Raw genomic sequence first — 12,506 nt, 5'->3', positions numbered from 1 at the left:
TTACTGCAAGTTTCTGTTGATGTCAAGTAACGTGTGTCATGATGATACTTCCTCCTCTTAGGCAGTCCCTTGTGATCAAGTATGACTTGATTCCACTCTGGCTTTGTAAGTTCTCAGGCAACTGATAAGACCAAATTAGGAACCACATACTCTTTCTCAGTTGGGACAGAAGTGTGGATAGTTTGTGAAGTGATGCACTCCATCTGCCATTTAACTGTGCTCTGTGCTTCCATTGCATGGACTGGAGGTTCTTAATTCCATACCCAATTCTCCTTTTCCATTATGAGTGGGCATGTGCCAGAAATTCACAGGAGTTGGTAGGGATATTGCATTTCTTCAAGAAGGTCTTAAGTACATCCTTGAATCTCTATTTCTGTCCACTTGATAATCTTTTCCCATAACAGGACTTGGAAAAGTGTCTGTTTTGGGAGCCTGGTGTCAGACATTTAAGCGATGTGGCTACCCAACAGAGCCTCGATGGTGAGAATGTTGGCCTAGGAGAGGACACTGGTATTTGTTCAATTATCGTTCCATTGGATTTGGATGACTTTGTAGAGGCAATATTGGTGGTATCTTTTCACTGTCTTAAAGTGCCTGTTAGAGGTAGTCTGGATCTCCAAAAACTTGCAGGAAGTACATCTGTCATTAGTGGCACTGTGGTATACATTGTTGATCAGAGGCTATCGATGAAGGCAAGGCTACCTACTCTTTACTTTGATTCCAAGATGCACTATCGGGTATATTGGAGTTAAATTGGTACGTTACAAATAATATGGATGGTGCAGATTGGCCAACACTGCAGAGTATCGATCGTCGTCAAACTTAAATGTTGTCTCAGAACTCATGTCAAAAATTCTTATCAAAGGCTGTTCCCTAACTTAGCTTAAGATTTCTGTATTGGTCATCAGACAGAATTGTTGGACGAGGGTTGATTTTTGCCACAGGGTGGGGTGGGGAGCGCGCGCGGAGGCGGTGGTGGGGGTTGTGGCAGGCAGAGTTCTTTATTTTTTCTTAACAATATTAAATAGATTTTGAAACCCAGCAGTTGTTAAGTGTTCCTATCATGCAAACAAAAGGGTGATAATTATCATACAAAAGCCTAGCTGGATACTACTTATTATCGTGAAGAGGAACTGGGAGGATATGTTGCTTTAGATGACGGTTTGAGAGCATAATTTGCTGCAATGCCCAGCCAATGCCCTTTACATGGTGCTCCAAATAATTTGTGCTGTTTTTTTTTCCCCCCTTGGTTGCAAGTTTATGTTGCTTTTCATGGTCAATGGTACAACTCTGAATTATCTTTTAATATCAGATGAGGCTCACAAACTGGCAAGCTATAAAGATGAGTTACAATTTTACATTTTTGGATATAAGAGAGGAAGCATGTTCATAGTCAAAAGACTTGCACTTAAATTGTTGCTTTCGTATCCCTTTCAGAACATCCCAAAGCACTTGACTCTTCCAGAAAAGAATTCATTTATTTTAGCCACTGCACATTGTAAAGCAGCAACTTAAGATACATACAGTTTGCTCCCATAAGCAGCAAGATGACTATAACCAGACCTTTGTGCATGGCTGCAAGGCCGTAAGGCAGAGTGGTAACCTGCAGCAGAATCCTGTCCAGGGTTGCTCTGGAATGTTGCCCATGACCTTCCAGCAACTTTCTAGACCGGATTCACCTTGTGGACAATCAACAGCAACATACGCCATCACTGTATGTAACACTGTATGCATAGCCCTCACTCTACCAGTATAATCAAGCCGGGAATGAATCCTGGTTCAATAAAGAATGTAGAAGGGCATAATGGGAGCAGCCCAAGGGGCCAACCGGTGAAGTTGCAGCATGGGCCTACCTCGTGTGTTAAGCAGCAAGCAGTAGGTGGAGCTGAGTGACCCCACATCCAGTGGATTAGATAAGTGCTCAGCAGCTCCGCCAAATCTTGTTGTGAATAGTGATGTACTGTAGCGATGGGCTACGCACTGAGCTAGAAATAATGATACATAGTCGGTGGGTTGAACTCGAGACTGGTTTATTCGAATCTTGCTGCACTGGCTTTTAAGCAGTTAAGTTCCCATGCTCAACATGTGGCGATGATGTCGGACGTGTGCCAACCGAACCTCTTCTTGCACGTAGGCTTTCTCCCCTCGCTGTTGAAGAAGGCCCAGCGCCATTTTGTGGCTGGCCTGTCTGCCGACGTGTGCACCGACTTCGGAGCTGGTTTGCTTGCGTTGAAGGTGGGTCGCCACATAACCCCCCCCCCAGAACCAGCGATTAAACCCCCAAAGTCCACAGCCTGGATCAGTCGCTGTTTGGGCGGTCTGCCTCTGCGCCACAGAGCCTGAACCTCAACCGGCTGCGCCAAGTCCACATGGGCCGGTTTGAACCAGTCCACCGTGAAGACCTCCTCTTACCCCCTAATGTCTAGAACGTACGTGGACCCGTTGTTCCTGAGTACCTTGAACGGCCGCTGTAGCGGTGTCTGGTGTGCACCCTTCCGTACAAATACAAACTTACAGTCCTGCAGGCCTTTGGGTATGCAGATGGGGATCTGTCCGTGCCATGAAGTCGGTACGGGGGCCAGGTTGCCGAGCGTCTCGCGTAGTCTGTCCAGGACTGCTGCAGGTTCTTTCTCTTGCCCCCTTGGGGCTGGTAGGAACTCTCCTGGGACGACCAGGGGTGCGCCGTACACCAGCTCGGCCGACGAGGTGTGCAGGTCCTCTTTGGGTGCTGTGCGGATTCCGAGCAGGACCCAGGGGAGCTCGTCCACCCAGTTAGGCCCTTTCAGGCGGGCCATGAGAGCCGATTTCAAGTGGCGGTGGAAACGTTCCACTAGTCCATTCGACTGTGGGTGGTAGGCAGTAGTGTGGTGTAACTGTGCTCCCAACAGGCTGGCCGCGGCCAACCACAGGCTGGAGGTGAACTGGGCACCTCTGTCGGAGGTAATATGGGCCGGTACCCCGAAGCGTGCTACCCAGGTTGTGATCAGTGCTCGGGCGCAGGAATTGGTGGAGGTGTCAGTGAGCGGGGCCGCCTCTGGCCATCTCATGAACCAGTCTACCATAGTTAGGAGATACCGCGCTCCTCTTGACACTGGCAGGGGCCCCATGATATCCACATGAATGTGGTTGAACCTCTGGTGGGTGGGTTCGAACTGCTGCAGCGGGGCTTTGGTGTGCCGCTGCACCTTGGCTGTTTTGACACTGCACGCACGTTTAGCCCATTCACTGACTTGTCTGTGAAGGCCGTGCCACACGAACCTGCTGGAGACCATCCGGACAGTTGTCCTGATGGATGGGTGCGCCAAACCGTGTATGGAGTTGGAAACTTGCCGCCGCCAGGCTGCCGGGACGATGGGGCGAGGTTGGCCGGTAGCCACGTCACACAGGAGGGTCCTCCCACCTGGGCCTACTAGGAGGTCCTGCAGCTGCAAACCCGAGACTGTGGTCCTGTAGCTGGGCAACTCATCGTCTGCCTGCTGCGCCTCCGCTAGCGCTGCATAGTCCGCCCCCGGGACAGGGCCTGGATAACTGGTCTGGAGAGTGCATCCGCCACGACATTGTCCTTTCCCGAGATCTGCTGGATGTCCATCGTGTACTCAGAGATGTAGGACAGATGTCACTGCTGGCGGGTCAACCAGGGATCGGACACCTTCATGAACGTGAAGGTCAACAGTTTGTGGTCTGTGAATGTGGTGAACGGCCTGCCCTCTAAGAAATACCTGAAAAGTCGGATGGCCAGATGTAGTGCTAACAGCTCCCGGTCGAAAACACTGTACTTGAGTTTGGGTTGCCGCAGGTGCCTGCTGAAGAACGCCAGGGGTTGCCAGCGCCCCTCGATGAGTTGCTCCAGCACCTCACTGACTGCCGTGTTGGATGTGTCCACTGTGAGGGCGGTTGGAACGTCCATTCTGGGGTGTACCAGCATTGTGGCATCTGCCAAGGCTTCCTTGGCTTTGACAAAAGCGGCTGTAGCCTCTTCATCCCAGGTAATGTCCTTGCCTTTACCTGACATCAGGGTGAACAAAGGGCGCATGACACGGGCTGCTGAGGAGAGGAAACAGCGGTAGAAGTTGACCATACTCACATACTCCTGCAAGCCTTTGACTGTGTTGGGCTGGGCGAAGTGGCAGATCGTGTCTACCTTGGCGGCCAGGGGCATTGCCCCGTCTTTGGTAATCCTGTGGCCCAGGAAGTCGATGGTGTCGAGTCCGAACTGGCATTTGGCCGGGTTGATCGTGAGGCCAAAATCACTCAGGCGGGAGTAGAGCTGGCGGAGGTGAGACAGATGCTCTTGACGATTTCTTCTGGCTATGAGGATGTCGTCCAAATAGATGAACTCGAAGTCCAGGTCGTGTCCCATTGCATCCATTAGCCGCTGGAACGTCTGTGCGGCATTCTTCAGGCCGAACGGCATTCGGAGGAACTCGAACAGGCCGAATGGGGTAATGAGTGCTGTCTTGGGGATGTCTTCAGGGTGTACCGGGATTTGATGGTATCCCCGGACGAGGTCCACCTTGGAAAAGACGCTTGCCCTGTGCAGGTTTGCTGCAAAGTTGTGTATGTGTGGCACGGGGTGGCGGTCTGGGGTTGTAGCCTCGTTCAGTCGACTGTAGTTGCCGCATGGTTTCCAGCCCCCGGCTGCTTTGGGCACCATGTGTACGGGGGAAGCCCATGGGCTGTCTGACCTCTGTACAATCCCCAATTCCTCCATCCTCTTGAACTCCTCCTTCGCCAGGTGGAGTTTGTCCGGGGGAAGCTGTCGTGCGCGGGCGTGGAGGGGTGGTCGCTTGGTCGGAATGTGGTGCTGTACTCCATGTCTGGGTATGGCTGCCGTGAACTGCGGTGCCAGAACCAATGGGAAGTCCACCAGGATTCTGGTGAATTCGTTGTCCGACAGCGTGATGGAGTCCAGGTGTGGGGCCGACAACTTGGCTTCGCCCAAAGAGAATGTCTGGAAAGTCTTGGCATGGACCGGTCTTCTCCTGTGCAAGTTGACCAGTAGGCTGTGAGCTTGCAAGAAGTCCGCCCCCAGGAGTGGTTGGGCCACGGCAGCCAGTGTGAAGTCCCACGTGAACCGGCTGGCGCCGAACTGCAGCTGCACTGTGCGGGTGCCGTAGGTACGTATCGTGCTGCCATTTGCGGCCCTCAGGGTGGGTCCTGGCTCCCTGTTACAGGTGTTGTACCCCGTCGGGGGTAAGATGCTGATTTCTGCTCTGGTGTCGACCAAGAAGCGGCGTCCCGACTGTTTGTCCCAGACGTACAAGAGGCTGTCCTGGTGGCCAGCCGCCGTAGCTATTGGCGGCTGGCCTTGGTGTTTCCTGAGAACTTGCAGGGCGGGTGACACCGGTGGGCTTCTGCGCCCCACTGCTGGTGGAACAAACACCCCTGTACAGTGGCCTCCTCACTCCTGCCTCTGGGTTGTGTGCGCTCCATTGCTGGGCCTGGTCTGTCCTGGCGTTGGGCATGTGGCTTGGTAATCTGGCTGACGGGCGCCCCGCTTTCCTCCTTGGCCTTCCACAGCACGTCTGCCCAGTCTGCTACCTTCCAGAGGTCATTGAAATCTCCGTCGGCCAGTATCAGATGTATGTCCTCAGGCAGTTGCTCCAGGAACGCCTGCTCGAACATGAGGCAGGGCTTGTGTCAGTCAGCCAGGACCAGCATCTCGTTCATTAATGCTGACGGCGGCCAGTCCCCCAAACCGTCCAGGTGTAGCAAGCGGGCACTGCGCTCCCGTTGTGAGAGGCCGAAGGTCTGTATGAGCAGCACTTTGAATGCTGCATACTTGCCTTCCTCCGGGGGCGACTGTATGAAATCCTCAACCTGGGTGGCTGTCTCCTGGTCAAGGGAGCTCACCACGTAATAGTAACGCGTGGAATCAGAAGATATCTGCCAAATCTGGAACTGGGCCTCTGCTTGGTCAAGCCACAGGCGTGGTCGCAGCATCCAGAAGGGTGGCAGTTTCAGCGAAACTGCGTGAACAGATGAAGAGTCAATCATCTTCAGTCCAAATCCCGTTTGGACTGTCGGGGTCACCAATGTAGCGATGGGCTACACATGGATCAAGGAATAACGACACCTAGTTGGTGGGTTGAACTTGACTGGTTTATTCGAATCTTGCCGCGCTGGCTTTTAAGCAGTTAAGTTCCCGCGCTTGACGCGCAGCGATGACTTCAGATGTGCGCCAACCGAACCCCTTCCCGCGTGCGGGCTTTCTCCCCTTGCTGTTGAAGAAGGCGGCCCAGCGCCATTTTGTGGCTGGCCTGTCTGCCGACGCGCGCGCCGACTTCGGAGCCGGTTTGCTTCTGTCGAAGGTGGGTCGCCACAGTACAATAATTGCTGAGTGAATGATCCATCTTCCTCTTAAGATTCTCACCATCACCAAAGCCAGTCTTCTGTCAATTTGATTCACACCACATGATATCAAGAAACTGCTGAGAGCACTGTATATGAGAACATGCAACATACCAGCTGTAGTACTTCAGATTTTTGTTCCAGAATTAGCTGTGCCTTGAGCCAAGTTGTCCCAGTACAGTTACATCATGGCAGTGTGGATGCCATTGTGGTAACTGTACTGGCTTTGGTCAACCTCACAAGTGAAAGAAAAGGCTTTCCAGAGCAAAATGTTGCATTGGAGAATGCACTGAAATTTCAGCCTAAGATGTTAGAGCTGGCACCAAGCCAGGACTGAAATCCATGTAGCTAAACTGATTGAAATGAGCATTATAACATCTATAGCAGTGATTGGAGCAGAGTAAGATCAAGGCATACATTTAGTATACATGTTGGTGGGATTGATATTTCCAAATAGCTGAACACTTTAAGAAACGGTATTATATGTACCATAACTTAGCATATACATTTTATTTTCAGAGTCCAAATATTTTATATCAGTGCTTTATATTATTTTGGAATGTACATTTTGTCCTCGATAATTTGAAATTTAGTGATTTAGGACCCTGACTTAATCCTAGCTGTTGCTTTTGGATTGCAGAATTGGTGTAGGTATTTGCTTCAGATGAAGTAGAATCAGTTGATATTCGAGACAGTTTTATGGTAGATTGAAGTAACTTGATTTGAACAACTTTTTTTTATTTCTTCTTAGGTAAGTTGCCTTGTCACTTGCATTCATTTCTCCAAGACTCAGGATTAGAATCATCCATTGCCGTTTCATTAAGTTACATGTGAACAAAAATCTAATATTATTTCATTCAGGGATATTTATCGTTTACTGGTTTCTAAATACAGGATTTGAAATCAATACAGAAACCAATTTAGGACCTTAATTAATTTCTCATCAATCGGCTGTTGAAGTCTTATCGTATGATTTGTGCAGTCACGTAAATGGTTTGGTAATGGTTGCCACAAGTATTTAGGGTTGTCTAAGAAATGCACCTGGCTGATTTTATATTTAAAAAAAACAATTTATTCTGACATCACATAAACTGCAACGTTTTTATGTCAGATATAATACTTAAATATGAAATTTGGTAGAAACTGCCAGAAGTAGTTTGTTAATTGCTCTCAATTATGCACTGAAACAAGAGCAGTTTACACTGCTGCTAGAAGGGAAAATTTAATTCAACATTCTGAGACAGATGATGTCCAGGTTAGACTTGAAAATTTATAAAATTTTAAATTGGTAATCCTATACTTCTGAATTGCGTGCAATGTAATTTCATGAAGAAGGTATCTCAAAATTGCCAAAGTTTGTAAGTAATTGTTTCCCAGTTCACAATAGTGATATTTGTTTGGCTTTGTTTAATACCTGCATTAATGAATCATTGACTTTTGTATGTATGAACATTATTCTGCTAAAGGTTCAAAATTAAATCATCACTATAAAATGTTGTGAAATACCGGTAAAATATTTGCCAAATTTGATGAGGAGGTTTCATCTTTTTACTCTGGATTTTTTTGTGAAAATTTACCTCTTCAGCATATTGGTTTCATCCAAAAATAATTTTGTACACTCTGTAAGGCTGTGTACATACTTTTTCAAGCACAGATATGTGACTGAAATACAAAGAATATTAGTTTTGGTTTAGACAGAGAAATGTCGAAACAACAACCTTGCACTCAATGTCAGCAAGACCAAGGAATTGATTGTGGATTTCAGGAAGGGGAAGTCAGGAGAACGCACACCAGTACTCATTGAGGAGTCAGCAGTGGAAAGGGCGAGCAGCTTCAAGTTCCTGGGCATCAGCATCTCAGAGGATCTGTCCTGGGCCCAACATATTGATGTAATCACAAAGAAGGCACGCCAGCAGCTCTACTTTGTTAGGAGTTTGAGGAGATTTGGTAGGTCACCAAAGACTCTTGTAAATTTCTACAGATGTATGGTGGAGAGCATTCTGACTGGTTGTATTAGATTGAAAGAGGCTGCAGAGGGTTGTAGACTCAGCCACTCCATCACAGGCACAACCCTGCCCACCATCAAGATCATCTTCAAGAGCTGGTGCCTCAAGAAGGTGGCATCCATCGCCAAGGACCCCCTCATCATCTGGGACATGTCCTCCTCTCATTACTGCCGTCAGGGAGGAGGGTCTGGAGCTTGAAGACCCACACTCAACAATTTAGGAACAGGTTCTTCCCCTCCGCCATCAGATTTCTGAAGGGTCCACGAACACTATCTCGTTATTCCTTGCACTATTTATTTTGTAATTTGTAGTAATCTTTATGTCTTTGCAATGTACCACTGTTGCAAAACAACAAATTTCGTGTCATAAAAGTCAGTGTTAATAAACCTGATTCTGATTCTGAACTTAGTATACTTTTTCTGCCAATGTGCCACTTCAAAATTGCTTGTGCAAGGAAATACTTTAAGTAATTTTCAAAGTCACAGGAGAATTCTCTCCATCATTGTGGCTTGAATCTCAAAGCAGTAGAGTGAAATGATTAAAAGGCGGATCAGAATTGTGCTGTTTACATTTGAAATCGGCATCGTGGACTTGGTATGTACAAGTTGGCTGTATGGGATGCAAGTGCAAAGCTTTATTCACTGAAATTTTCATCTACACAAAATATAGAATTATTAGCTTTCCACTGACAACAACAACAGTTTTTTTTAAACATTCAGTTGGATGTTTTTAAAACAGAGCTTTGCCATAAACCAAAATTCTCACATTACTTTTTAAAGGTTTATTTTTAATATCTTGGCAGGAGAAAATGAGTTTAATGATTAAGAACAAGTCTGGTCTTTTATTCTGTGACAATAAGATTTGAAACCTCTGCTTTCTAGATGGCCATTGTGCTCGTGAACTTCAGTGTCATTATCAATAAAAACAAATCACACGAATTGAGAAATGCAAAAGATTTTGAAGTCTTAACTTTCCTTTTAATTTTTCCTAGGCATATGTGGAATTTGATGACCTAGAATGGGAAAAACGTGAATGGGTTAAAGTCTACGAAGACTTCCAAATTTTCTTGGTAGAGCACCAGCTGGTCTGGGCTAAGAGAAAGAACCCTAGCCAGTCTCAGGGATCAAAGAATAAGCAGATTCAGTGGCCTGCTTTGGTAAGTTTAAATATAATCTGTATTTGTTCGAGCATTGTGATGTTTAATTGAACCAAGCATAAGTGTTATATGAAGTCTTTCCCTTAATTCATGGAACTGTTATTTTTCTTTTGTTTCCTTTAATCTTCAGTTTTGAAGCAGATTGAATAATAAAAACAAAAATGCTGGAAATCATCAGCAGGTTAGGCAGTTTGATGAAAGGTCAATATTTGACTTTATTTTTCTCCACAGATTTGAAACTTTATTTTTCTCCACAGATTTGCCTAACCTGCTGAATATTTAGGCATTTTCTTTTCTGATTTCAGATTTCCAGCAACTGCACTCTTGTGTGTTGCAAGACTAAATATTTTTGGTTGACAGAATGTTATAAATAATTTTGACAACACAGGATCTTTAATGCATATTTTATGGAAGGATTTAGTTGTGGAAAGTTGTTTATGCTGGATGTTAGCTAGAATTCCTATTGTCCAAGACGCTGGAGAACTGCTTTTCACTCTGAATTGTGCCACAGAATCTTTTATTTATGCCTGAGAAGAAACTGGCCTTCAGTTTAATGCCTTGTTTGAGCTTCAGTATCTAAAGTGCCAACCTAGGTCAAGTTCTTGAAGCTCTTGAATTAAGAATAATAATCTGCAATTTCTGAATATAGTCTAAGTGCTCTTATGGAGCTAAGGCTGACATTTTAATCCAAAAAATTAGGAGCATTCATTGAGATATGGCCAAATAATGTGGATCAACTAAAAAAATTTTTGGTAGAATTTTTTGTGACTTGTTTTATAAATCTGCATACTGGTTTATGTAACAATGAGATGTTCATTATGAAAGGTACACACCAAAATTGCAGCTTTGATTATAACTTGATTATTGGAATAGATAGATTTGACCCCTTGTAAGTCTTTGCTGTGATTACATTTAGAATATTTATGGACAGTTAGGCAACAGTAAGGATTTGGGGGGGGGGGGGGGGAATTCTGCATTCTGATTTGTGTAGAAGTTCAGAGTTAAACTTGTTCTTTTGTTCATCCCAAATATTTTTCCACCTTACCACCAGTTTTGCTCTCTATCCTACGAAAACAAAGTTCTGTGTTGAGTTAGAGCCATTAAGGCAATAACTGTTGCTTAGCTCAGTCAAATAGTTGTTCTTTTTATATAAGCTTGTGCAATGGGTGTTGGGACATCAGTCGGCAGTGATGGCATCACAACTGTGGTCAATCCTAACTTTGCTAAGCATCCATATTTACACACAGTTTTGGGGTCACTGAATAGTACAAGGATCAGAGCTGTGGCTAATTTATTTTCTTCCAAGCAGAGATGTTTGCAGAACTCAAACTGCTATCTCAATTGAGATTAATATATCAGAGAATATATTGTGACCTTCAAGTTGGCATAGCTCAGTTCTGTCTGAGAATTGCACCTATGAATTACACAAGTCACAAACCATAATGGTATCAAAGATTGAAGAGCAATTTTTTGAAGAAGTTAACAAATTCCAAAAATACTTAATTGTCTAAAAACATGCTGATTCTTGATAAATAGGCAGATCTAAGTACATTCAGAAATGCTCATCAGAATTTAATCTTCAGGCTGACCCAATGTTTGTTAATTTTTATCGTAAGGGAAACTTTTTTTAAAAAAAGGGCAGAGTTTACAATTTTGTAGAAATTAGTAATTATCAAGGAGGAATACCAACAGCAAATGAGGGATTATTTTGAGATTTTTGTCGCTGTTCCTCATTCTGTAGAAGAATCAGATTTTTGATATTTTGAAATGAAACTGAACTGTAGTTTATTGCCAATTTAAATATTAAAATGACATGAGGTCATGAATATGATGTAAGACTCTGTTCCTATTATTGGGAATCAGTACCTCCTAATATCACACCAATTTAGGAAATGAAATTTTAAATGAAATAGATTCACAATAGTACAAAAACAGTCATTCCATTTGCTAGTTGCCAATATCCAGTTCCACTTCTAATGTTGTTTAGAGTCTCGGTTATGTTTGGAATTCCATTCATTCTCCTGCCTATTTTCTTCAGCCAAAATAGACTGTTGTCAATCTTAGAACTAGGTTCACCCTTGATCTGAGCTACCAAGACTTAATAAAAACTACCTACTACCATTGTAACATTGTGAATCTTAAGCCTTTCCTTGAAAGATTACAGATCTGTTAAAAATAAGAAAAAGTAATAAACTGTATGGACCTTGGCTCCTTCGATCAGAATTCACGTTGAGGTACGTCATTGTAATTTGCCTGTGGCATCGCAAGCTCATCTGTCTCTTGTGCCAGGCCTCATCCATGCCTCAAACTACAGTTTCAGGTTCAGCATGTCCAATGTTCAGCTGGCTGACTGAGCTTTCCTTCCCCAAATTACCCACTTAGTAAATGTTGATGCCTATCCTCTTTACTACTGCCTACCTACGTTGTCTCCCCAGTCACCCAGTTAAATTCTTGTCCTTGTACTTGAGTCCCTTCCATGCCTTGTCCTTCCCGGTGTTATCTTCAACCTGGCTTTCCTTCCAAGCTCTTTGTTCTTTTCTTTTTTTATGTGCCTCCCTCCCATGCTGCCATGGCACCGTTGACAGTTCAGGCCTCACATTCTGGAATTCCCTCCTTAAACTAGTTGAAATCTCCACCTACTAATTGTTTTTTAAAACTCCTCAAAATCCACCCCTTTGACCAAGGGATTAACTATCCATTTTAATGTAGATACTTAAAATGCTGTTTGCAAAACAGGCTGAATGTTACACTCTTGAGTGAATGTAGCTGATGATTTCTATTCTTGAGGTAGCAATCGATTTTATTTGACAATTTTCACTGCTATTAAAGTACTGTCAAAAAAGAAATGTTTTGCCACTTGAGTTGTGAAAGACAATTGTGACTTCCTGCATTCCATTTGAAATTTCAAAGGTACGAAAGGTATGTTCCCAGCAGATTTCAACAAAAGTAGATGTATTAAAACTTTGAGCTGGGACGTGACTTTGTATACAGGT

At 44.8% G+C, this 12,506-nt stretch overlaps 1 protein-coding gene across 2 annotated transcripts in view; it reads left to right on the top strand.

Moving 5' to 3' along the window:
* The window catches only part of jmjd1cb (jumonji domain containing 1Cb), a 204,414-nt gene that overhangs the window by 35,784 nt on the left and 156,124 nt on the right, over positions 1-12,506 (top strand). For both annotated transcript variants that reach the window (XR_007957276.1, XM_052027380.1), the window contains exon 2: positions 9,349-9,513. Coding sequence is in view for 1 of the 2 variants with exons in the window: in XM_052027380.1 (XP_051883340.1) it covers positions 9,349-9,513 (165 nt within the window). In the remaining variant the exon portion in view is untranslated. The remainder of the gene's footprint in view (positions 1-9,348; positions 9,514-12,506) is intronic.

The sequence above is a fragment of the Pristis pectinata genome, chromosome 12 (assembly GCF_009764475.1).
Source record: "Pristis pectinata isolate sPriPec2 chromosome 12, sPriPec2.1.pri, whole genome shotgun sequence".
Classification (NCBI taxonomy): Eukaryota; Metazoa; Chordata; class Chondrichthyes; order Rhinopristiformes; family Pristidae; genus Pristis; species Pristis pectinata.
This window is presented reverse-complemented; position numbering and strand designations above follow the sequence as displayed.